The 11,628-nt window shown below is 36.6% G+C and overlaps 1 protein-coding gene across 1 annotated transcript in view; it reads left to right on the top strand.

Moving 5' to 3' along the window:
* Positions 1–79: 79 nt before the first annotated feature.
* neur (E3 ubiquitin-protein ligase neur) overlaps positions 80–11,628 on the top strand; it is a 62,090-nt gene continuing 50,541 nt past the window's right edge. The window contains exon 1 of the mRNA XM_035877923.2: positions 80–381. Within this exon, the coding sequence (XP_035733816.1) occupies positions 348–381 (34 nt within the window). The 5' untranslated portion in view covers positions 80–347. The remainder of the gene's footprint in view (positions 382–11,628) is intronic.

Below are 11,628 nucleotides of genomic sequence, written 5' to 3'. Positions count from 1 at the left end.
GAGAGAGAAAGAGAGAGAGAAATGTAAGAGAAGAGAGAGAGTGGGAAAGAGAAAGAGAGAGCGAATGAGCGAGAGAGAGAAAGATTGGCGGTTGGGAGGGAAGGGAAAGGAGGCTGGTGCACGTCTCCTCTGCCGTAGCGACACACCGCGCACGGTTTACAACGACCACCACACCAGCACAATGTGACTCTGTGTATTATTGTTTCGAACGAGGAAAAAAATGTGTCGGTCTTTCTCGCTTCCATGTCTCTTCGAGAAGTTCACGTGAGTTCGGGTTTCGGAGGACAGTGGAGCATCGCCTCGTGCCTCTCATCGTGCCTCACATCGTTCAAGGTGCGACAATAATAATGGGCCAGTCGTCGAGCAACACCGGACACAGCGGTGAGTCTCTCCTTCTCTCTCACTCAACTAATATACACCTTACGCGTCCCCAGTCTCTCCTTCTCTACCTGTGTAACCACATACGTGTATGTACACGCGTATACATACACTACGAACGCGAGAGAGGCCTTCTTCTTTTCTTTGAAAACGCGTTAAAAAAAAGTAGTGTATTGCCACTATCCACCACAGCTACCATTTCTTTACCATACTACTTATGATCTTGACTCTCTTCAGCATCGATAGCGATCTTTCTTCGAGCCATTGATTTGGACATTTGACGTGTGTCAACCTGTCACGGGTTCTCGTTCCTCGTTTTAAACTAACCCCACGACCTTTATTTCTCTCTCTCTCTTTCTTTCTCTTTCTCTATCTCTATCCCTCGTTCTTTCATTCTGTCTTTTTCTCTTTCCTTTCTATTTTTCGTTCTCTCTCTCTCTCTTTCTTTCTCTTTCTCTCTCTCTCATTCTGTCTTTCTTTCTCTTCCTCTTTTCTTCTTTCCTTCTTTGTCTTTTTCATGTACGATTTAGCTACTCGAGAGAAGGTTCATCGCCTTCCTTTCTTTTCTTTTGTTTCGTTTTTTGCAAATTTCTCGATTATATATCTATTTCGAGAAGAACGACATAAAAAAAGAATAGAAGACGCTTGTTTTGAGGTTAGGTCGACCGTGCGTCGACGTAATCAAAACTACCAAAACGGTTCTCTCTCTCTCTCTCTCTCTCTCTCTCTCTCTCTTTCTTTCTTTCTTTCTCTCTTTTTCTCATGTACTCGTGTTCTAACGCGTATACGCACCGCAGTACGTTCGTTCATTTTCATTCCTTCCTTCCTTTGTAGTGAAGTACCTAAAGTGATCGTGTCACTCATTTTCTCTCTCTCTCTCTCTCTTTCTATCTTTCTCTCTCTTTCTCTCTCTTTTTCTTTCTTTTTAATTGTCTTGATTAGGATCCAGGCCCAATTACCCTTTCATGTAAAATAATCGCATTGATCTGATTTTTCTGCCGCATTGACTCGATCTGCGCAAAACGATCGTTATTGTATAACCAATGGGATATTCTCAAGTTATTCTTACTCGTACTGATATTTTTTTCTTTCTACATTATTTCTCTTCGTCTGTTTATTGTATCGTTTCTCTTGCGAACGTACGCTTATTTTTTTTCTGCCATTCATTTTTATTCATTCATTTATCGAAGAAAGAGCGTTGGTCATTACGTTTTTCGTTTGTTTACACTTTGTGCTTGAGTGAAGAAGGTTCGATAAGGCAGGTGTCATCTGTTTCGGCGCAATCAAATAATCTTTCTTTTTTTACTCGTGCAGTAAGTAGAATACGTTTTTGTGTGAAGTATATATAAATCGTATAAAAAGCTCTAATTGTCGTTTCCTGTAGATCTCGAGTCTACCGTGTTATTTATATCCTTGATAAATGCTATTTTCGGAAATGAATAGGTACGACTATTTTTTTACCGACTCGTCGACCCGCCAGAGTTGTCCAAGGGCGACACCTACGCTAAACTATTTACCTGGTCGGTAAGAAAGGAAATGCTCTTCCGGTATGTCCGTAATATGTACGAGCAATCGCGCCGGTGACAACGCGGTTATTAATTTTTAAACGTTCTTTGTGTTTTTTTTTTCTTTTTTTGTAACGAGGGATAATAGCTATGGTAATTGTTTCTAAGAAATTTTTTTTTTTTCTAATATTTATCGAACATCTCACTTAGATTTATTTTATTTTTAATTTAAATTTTTGTAACAATTCGAGGATGCTTAGAAATATCTAAGTCGGATAATACGCATTATCTTTTAGGTCATTAATAGTTCAAATGAATAGTAAAAAAACGTATCGTCTTAGGATATGTGATAAACTATTGAGCTGCTTACGCGTTGATTTATTTTAGAAGAGATAACATCGAAATTGATATGTTGTTTCGAACGGGGAAATTTGCGACGTATAATTCGCTCTTATCACTATTAGAGTTTCAGAAATTTTAGTATATTTAATTGATCTATTATATCGAATTTATATTGTTATTATTCATTAGTTATATTTATTTGCAAATTACTTAAGATAAAATAACCACAAAATAACCACAAGCTTTCCGTATATTTACAAGTCAAAAAAGCGTTTTTAAGCCCTTGGTACAGGCACGTTCATAATGTATATAATTAGAAATTGCCCTAATGAGGAGCTAAACGTGTACTGATAGATGGCGTTCTTAACTATAATTATCGACGATGCAAAGTGTGCTGTATATTTTCAGGTACAATATTAAAAAATCATATAAATAATTATTGATTGTCATAAAAACGATTTTTATTCATTGCAATTAATTTCTAAAGTACGAGGAATACTCTCAGAAAATATATAAACGAACGTTCGAATTTGTTCCATTTATCATTTTTGCAATACAAGTCATCTAATTCTAATTAAAATATTTATCAAAACATAAAGTCTAGGAAAATCTAAAACAAATCTAGGAACACATAGCAACTTAGATAACAATCAGTCACTAGTAACACAACAATTTCTTCGTAATAAATAATTTATTATACGTTTGCTTTCGATTGCATGTTAAAGGATAATAAATTTCCGAGCGTTCTATAAATAATAAAGGAGAAACAAACGTTGCCTTTAACGCATTTGTCGTCTAATAGCATGTTACATATTTTTTTATCAATACGGCGAATAATGTATCATTGACAATGTATCATTGGCAAAGCCGAGAAAGTAATAATTCCTTGAAAATGTTTTAAGTCTCATCGCTTCATTTAATTACGATTGTCTCGTTAATCATATATTATCACAAGACTTTAATTTCATTGGTCTTCAAGCAAATATTTCAACAGCTGCAACTTTTCGCACTTTACCACTATCTTTTATACTTTCATAAGGTTTTCGATTGCGTTTTACTCGTATAAGGTTGGGTTTCGAGGCTTGCAAGATGGTCCCTTGCACCCCCGTAATACTCCTTTCCTTTTCTCTAGGTGCCCAGGTACGTTGATGTATATAGTATGGGGCACAGATGTTATTGTCATATGGCAGACACACGGCCGAGAAGAAGGGCCTAGCATCGAGGTAGCCGAAAACCGCGATTGCACGTTTCTCGCGAACCGATCCTCCCTAATATCAAGTCGAACATGGAGTGAGTGAGTGAGTGTGAGAGAGAGAGAGAGAGAGAGAGAGAGAGAGAGAGAGAGAGAGAGAAAGAGGAGAAAGAAGAGAGAGAGAGAGAGAGGTGGAGTGAGAGAGAGGGGGAGAGAAAGAGGAGACTTCCTCCGTGATTATCTAATCGCCGTCACGCGAACGTCGACCGCAGTAATTTCGCTCGTTAGTATTCGAGGAAAGGGGAGGTAAAGGGGAAGAAGAGAAAAGTAAAAATATTCGTGTATCGCCATTGTCCTATATAGCACACATGATACTTAAGTGAGAAAGGAAACCACAAGATGAAAGAAAAATGAAGAAAAAAATATTCTTTTTTCTTCTCTTCTTTTTGTTTTTGTTTTTTTGTTTTTTTTCTTCTTTTTTTTTTTCTTTTTCCTTTTTCTTCTTAAAGACTATAAAATCTTCGTTCTTCAGAGGATGGTAATGATTTAATGAACCGTATAGTAAATCCTTGGAACAAGCTTCGACGGTGGATGAAATTTCGTTAGGATACGAAAGCGTAAGAGCGACGATAAAGGGTCAAAGGCACTACTTCCGGGAGGGTGTGGACGAGGAGGGTAAAAGAAGACAAAAAGGAGGAAGAAATCGCATAGACGAGGCGCTAGCGTTGCCTCTACTTCAGGGCAGCGACCCAATTCTCATATGTATTTATACCAGAAGACGCTATGCCGGCTGCGTGTAGCCATTTTGAAGAGAGAGAGAAAGGGGGGAGGAGGAAGAGGTGTATAAGAAAAAAGAAACGTCTCGTGCGTCACGAGACGCACTTCGAGATCTCTAATGACTTTGGAAATTCAATTCCGCCTTCTGTTCCGATAGCTCGCGTCATTGTTTTTTTCTTCTCCTTTTTTTTTTTTGGATAATCTTGGTCGAATTATAATCATATCATAAGTTAGATCGCGTTTTAATTCTCATTATTACTATTATTTATTTTGTTTTTCGTTTTGCTCTTTTTTGCGATTTCGCATTATTTTTCTTTTTGTTTTTTTTTTGTTCTTTTTATTCCAACGAAATATAAGAAATTTTTCGAAAACGAACTATTTTTTTCTTTTCTTTTTTTTTTTTAAATGCATCGAAGCAAACATGATACGTTAGGAAAAAGCAGAAGATAATTGAGAGAGATAACGTTTTCCGGAAGAATACGAGAAATTTGAAGAAAAAAAAAAGAAATGAAGAAGAAGAAGAAGAAGAAGAATAAGAAGAAGCCCGATGGAATTCGGAGGAAAAGCGTCTAGGTGAAATATCGTCAGGCAGCCACTTCGTCTTACGCGAGCGTGCATATCTCTCTTGCATAATCGCGGAACGCTTTCGAGAGTGCTCTTGTTTACGGCCTCGCTCTCGTATTTTCTCCCTCGAGTTGTAGCTTCCGAGCTGTGGATTTCTTTTCGAGCGAACGTACGTATTGTGTGTAATACGACTTTTGCAAGTGTGGAAGACGGAGAAAAAGAATCATTAGAAAAGAGGAAGAGAAACGACAACGTTGAAAAGAAAAGGAAGAGAGAGAGAGAGAGAGAGAGAGAGAGAGAGAGAGAGAGAGAGAGAGAGAGGTAGATAGAGAGAAAGAGATAGGGATCTATAAATCTCGAGCTCGAAATCCTCCCACGCTTCAAGTCGACACAGCTGATTTCGTCGTTGCGTGTCCCTCGCTCGAGACGTTCTTACGTAGACATTGCACAATGACTTTACTTTTAAAGCTCCTGGGACAATTTTAAAGAACCCTCTTTGTACGAGAATCGGTCCGCCGGAAAATCGGAGAAAAATACTCGCTTTACGATTTAAACATTCTTTCTCTCTTTCTCTCTCTCTCTTTCTTTCTTTCTTGCTCTTTTTCTCTCTTTCTCTCTCTCTTTCTATCTCTCATTTTTTCCTTCTTACTACTGTTCTCTCCTTTCATGAAGCTGCACGTGCGTCTGAAGAAGAACTGGGAGAGGAGGAGAGACATTGTTACGCGAACTTGCGTTCTTTGCTACTAGAAAATAAGAGGGAAAGAGAGAGAAAGAGTGAGAGAGTGAGTGAGAGAAAGAAAGAGGGAGGACTTTAACTTTTTCAACCTGAACTGGAAAGCTGTATTTTCTTTTGTAAGGAAAACGGCAGGTAGCTCGAAAGGTCTTCTTACTCGATTGATATCTCGAAACCGCAAGAATCAAGGAAAGATCGGTATGAAGAAAAGAGAATTGGAGATGGGGGAGGGAGAAATTTTAGTTCAGATCTTGTACTAACACAAACATATTGTAGTAGAAGTAATTTGACTAAAAATAGTTCTAAAGATAAAGAATAACTTATATAAACTTTTGAACGATCGATGACGATTCATTGGTTCATATACATTTTCAATATTTCACAATTGATATAATATACGTTCAAGTTCGATAGTAGAGATATAATAAAAAAATTTATATATATATATACCCGATATCTTTATGACACGGTCCGTTTACTTGACTTTTATCGATCCTAAACATTGTTTGTGTGCGTTTATATAGACACATATAGACTTATATTGACTTTCTCAGGAGTGATCGTAAATATGACACAGATAGGAGGAAGAGAAACAGAAGATGAAGGTGGATCGGATCGCTAACTATTGAGAAATCGCCGAGGTCTGAAGAGCGATGCTACGTTACATGGGATTTGTACACATAGCAGAACTTATTTCTGGTTTCGCGGGAGTATATTCGTCGCGGTGCCATCAACGTTAAAGCCTTCGTTAAAGCGGAAGAGCAAAGCAGAGAAGAAAGAGAATATCGCGATGATCTTCTAGCCGCGATTCGTCAATAAACTTTCGCAGTACACCAGGAGAGCTCTGTACTATGTACATATGTGACGTTGAGTCTCGAGAATATAGGTCGTTCGAAGCTGTTTATTTGCGAAAAAACTACACCTGCTATTTCCATCGCTATGCTACATCAGGAGTAAGAAAGAAAGAAAGTGAAAGAGACAGGAAAAGAGAGAGAGAGAGAGAGAGAGAGAGAGAGAGAGAGAGAGAGAGAGAGAGAGAGAAAGAGGAAGAGCCGGTTTTTGAACAAAATGCTAACAAAATGACAATTTATTCAAATATTTCTCAAGAGAGACTTTTTAAGCAAGATACTTACAACATGTCGTCTCTTAGATTTATCGTAAATCAAAAGATCGAGGATTAATAAGTATTTATAATACAAATATTTATCATATTGATATATTCTTTTTATACATTTACATGCATCCAAACTTATATATAAAAGTGTTGATACAGTATTTAAAATTAGCACGACACACGCGTTAACTACCCTAACTCTTTGTTTATAGAAAAACATATAGTTAATTTTGTAAAGATCACGCCGACGGAAGAGATCGATCTTCTATGTGGATCAACTGCACGTGTACACCATATCTTTACATAATTTTTCTTCTTTTTTTTCTTTTCCATTTTTATCTTCATAGAAAAAATATATAAGTACTTTCTTTCGATGGTATTTCTTCGAGCGAAGCAACATTTTATGTTCTAGAGGGTTGCTTAATGACGTTTCATAAGAACCCCTTGCTTACTTTTCTATATTCGGAGCTCGTCGTGTTAAGGGCGGAAACGTCGAGGGGTGAAAAAAATAAATAGATGCTCGGTGTAGGTGGCAGCCAATTCTTTTGGTAAAATGCATTCGCGTGGACACACATTTAAGCCGAGATAGACGACGGTAATCGTTGCAGTGCGAGCATATGCGTGCGTTCCCGTGCGAGTAAACGAGGAAGGGACGGACGTTCGTGCTTTTAACGTGTGCACCTTCGGACAACGGCTATTCTGAGAACACGATGCACGTGATTTTACTGCGATATTTTACGGAAGACATCAGAAAGATATTTTCTTTTTGATAATTACATTTATTACAAATATTTATAACGTTAATATATTTTTTCTCTTTTTTCTGCTTTTTTTCTTTTATGCATTAATTTATTTTTCGTCAATTTTTTTTTTTTTCATTCAACTTTCAGACTAGAATTTCAATTTCTCAACGAACCAGATTGAAATGTTTTTATTTCTGAAAAAGAAATTTGTTCATTATTTATTACTTGAAGATATATAGGCATTATTATTGGTAATAGAAAATAAACAAAATACGAGACATTACTCGTGTATCGTATTTACTTGCAGTATCGTCAAACGTGCCGATATGTTGTCCGATTTTCAAAATAACATCTCTAATACCATCCCGATAGACGGAGGTTAATTCAGCCTGGCTGACCGTCTATTCCCAGTGCAGAACGTTGCAACACATAGGCTGAAAGTAATCCCGCCACGCTGTATTCTTAACTCGGTGGATGTACGAAGACGACGAGGAGAAGGAAGAAGAGAAGTAACGTGCTAGTGGAAGAGAGTAAGTGAGTGAAAGAGAAAGAAAGATGGATAGAAGAGATGGGATGTCGGTCTGCATTGAAGGAGGGGAGGTAAGGGGATAAAAAAAGGGCAAAAGAGTACGGCGATGACGTCAATCGGAAAAGGTTCCTCCCGTGCCACGAGACACGAACCACTCTCTCTCTCTTTTCTTTCTCTTTCTTTCTCTTTTTCACTCTCTTTTGCCCTCCATCTTCGATACTAAACTCAAAGTCGAAGCCAAAGTTATCACAGTCTTTTTCTCTCTCTCTCTCTCTCTCTCTCTCTCTCTCTCTCTCTCTCTCTCTCTCTCTTTCTTCTAATTGTTCGTATCTCCCTCTTCCTCCACCTTTTCTTATCTTTACTCTCGACGGCGTCTTCTCATTAGAATAGGTGAAAGCACGCGGGTAGTGGCATGCGTGCGATCCGCAGGCGAGAATTGGCCCCACGTCAAAGAAGCTATTTGCAACTCTCGCGGATTAATTTTAAGAGCGAACGACGATTTTGTTAACCTCTCGTCTCACCGTCTCCGGATCCTTTGCCAACTTCCCTCCTTTTATCCTCTCTCTTTCTCCCTTTCTTTCTTTCTCTTCTCTTTTTGTTCGATGTAAAGGCGAGAACACCTGCGCCGTAGTTCCGTTGATTTAAGATACGTACGATATAACGCTTATGGCTGCTGAACATTGAAATTATTCAGAACTAGGCATAGTTACCTTGAAAAATTATTTTGAATATCGATCTATCTTTATGTAAAATGAGATTTGAATATACTATTAAACAAATAATTTTTGTATAGATATGTATATGCCAATTTTATCATGAAAATCCGGCCCTAAGGAATGTAATGATGTGATGAATTTATCGTTTACAGATGTGAGAAATAATTTTTGACTAAGGTAAAATTCATTTAAGGGATTAAATAAATAGATAAAATATAAATAGTTTTATTATTACATATTGAAGTTAATAAAGCGTGTTAAGATATTCACCGAACTTCATATGATTCATCTTAGCGATGGACCGAATAATTTTTATTAAAATTTATTCGATTACAAAAAAGATGCTTGGTGAAATTCTTACGAAACGTCGAGATTTCGACTTCAATAATAAGAACACTGTACAGTTGAAATAAAAAGTAAGTATAGAATGATATACATTGCTTTCTCTTAATTCTAGACGCGAAGTAATCTGCTATCATCAAAGAATTCCCGTCACTCTCGTAATGTTGAGTGGAAAGAAATGCTGAACACCATAGAACTCGAATATAACACTTACGTAACTCATTATGAGGAATTATAAGGACTATAAAGAAAACGGTGGTAGTTATCCTGACTATATGGAGGACTTAAACATCATAGTCGAATAACTGCAGAAAACATTTTTTATATACCCTCATCCTCTTTTACAGAACAATCGATGGTCGGTCTTATAAATAATGAAATTATATTATAATATAATTATAAATAAGAATGAAACATTCATGTAATTGTTTAGAAGGAATTATTTAACAGAATAATTTATTTTTTCGTGTGATGCAAATCGTTCACTTAGCATTCATAATTGAATCTCTCAAAAAGCTTGCACAGTATCGATCGATAACGCGGCAATATTGAAAGCAATACACACGTCTAGCTTTATCTCGTAACTCTGCGTTAATTATGCGATCCTTTAACCCTCTCTCATTTTTCTCAGTATTCGTGATCGCAATTGAAGGGCAACCACGGCGTTGCAGTTTTCAAGGTGTACGCTACGAATGTCAGGGTCGTCGAGAAGGTACGGGAGATGATTGTCGTTTTGCGAGGGTTGGAAACATGGAATAAAGATCGTGAGAGGGGGTGAAAAACGGCATCGGAGGTAGAAAAGTATGAAAAAGAGAGAGAAAGAGAAAGGAAGGACTTTTATCCCTCGTTAAGGACGACGATGGAAATCCTCTCTCGTTCTCTCTTTTACCCCCTTTTTCCTTTTTCGCAATTATAAAAGCTACCCTTTGATGCGTTGGATGGGGCGACTCGGCCACCCCAAACAGAATAATAATCTCTATGCATTCGAAGAAAAGTGTTCGAACGCGAACGCACCGATCTCTCTTTCTTCCTTCCCTCTATTCTCAGCACGATTCGTGTTAGTACTTTTTCAATCTTCCTAGCTACCTTCCTCCTCTTCCTCCTTTTCCTTCTATTTCTTCTTCTTCTGCTTCTTCGACAGAGTACGGACAACACGTTCACGCGGATTTAAGCATCTCCCTTCACCAAACCACCTATTAAAAAAGTACCGTCCTTCTCTTTTTCCTCTTCTTCCTTCTCCTTTTTTTTTTCTATCTCCTCTTCGTTGACGCCGACGTTGTTTACTATCAATTATGCGTTATGTAAAGTACACGTTAATTATTTACAATGTACATTGCCTAATGACGTTCTTCGTTCTTTTCTCTTGGAGGATTGAAATTTTCCAAGAAAATGAGAATATACGTGTTAGCATGATGCTTTCATTTCACCATATTTCTTTGCGACACCAGACACATCAGATAGCTTTTTTCTTTCTTCTTTGATTTTCTTTTTTTCTTCTCTCTTTCTCTTTCTCGTTGAAAAGGTGTTGTGTAGATCACGTGTGATAAAGTACGTAATTGTACATAATAACGTGTTGTTGTCTGTCGGTAAAAACTTGTAAAAGAGATCACGATCAAACTGTGGTGTTTTTTTTTTTATTAATCGATTATGGTCTGGATTGAAGATCCTTGCGTTTAATATCTTTTTCTTTTCTTTTATTTATTTATTTATTGTCAAATAATAGCAATAATACATACAATAGTGAAATATAGCGGGATTATAGTTGAAGGCAAAAAAGAAAGACTTTTTTTTTTCTTATTGCATAGCGAGGGTCTACTCTGTGGTTGCTTTTTATGTACTTTTTATGGAATTTTTTGCTCCTTCTTTTTTTGTCAACTAACGCGACCCTTCGCGAAGGGCTCAACATTTGTCGACATACGACATCTCAGTGCAGTCGAAATGTCATAACTCATTGAGTCAGCGGCACTGTTGGAACAAACAGTGGGAATCGTAGCACTTGTCCTTTGAACGAGCCTTAATAGCCAGAATTAACCCCTTCGTCGTTTGCTCGACGAGGATCTCAGCCCTATGTTGTACATTTTTCGGTACGTTGCTTTTATTGTTCGCCGATATATGATAGACGACAAAGAGAACAAGCTCATTCGCGTTTCGCTTCACGTCTTTTCGTATTTTTTCAATGATTTCAAGATATAAGAGCTTTCAACTACTTAAATTAGATTCTTTGATGATTTTTATATATTCACGATTGAAGTACAGTATACGTAAAACGATTATATAAACGTATTTCTTTACCATAATTCGAGTAGATCGATCGATATTTCTAAACAATTTTTACATAGAAACAAATCTTTTGCATTTTTTTTTTCTTTTACATAATAATGAAAATTTTATTAACCTTCTATATACAATTCATTTATGAAGTTTTTAGTATTTTTTAAGTCCAAATTATATTTAATGTAGTATAATAGCACGTATTATAATTTAATACTATATATAGAAAAATAATACTTTCTGTCTTTCTTTAATTTTCATATTATATAATGTTTATCATATAATTTTTGTTTATATAATTTTTCACAAAACAGTTAAATTATCTAAATGTATATCACTGAATTAAATTATTTATTTAACTGTTAAAAAGAAAAAGCGTTTAAATGTATGGACATCATATCGATATTCAAAATAGTCAACAT

The sequence above is a fragment of the Vespa mandarinia genome, chromosome 3 (assembly GCF_050613455.1).
Source record: "Vespa mandarinia isolate Hongniang chromosome 3, ASM5061345v1, whole genome shotgun sequence".
In the NCBI taxonomy this organism is placed as follows: domain Eukaryota; kingdom Metazoa; phylum Arthropoda; class Insecta; order Hymenoptera; family Vespidae; genus Vespa; species Vespa mandarinia.
Note: the sequence above shows the minus strand (reverse complement) of the source record. Positions and strands in the feature narration are given on the sequence as shown.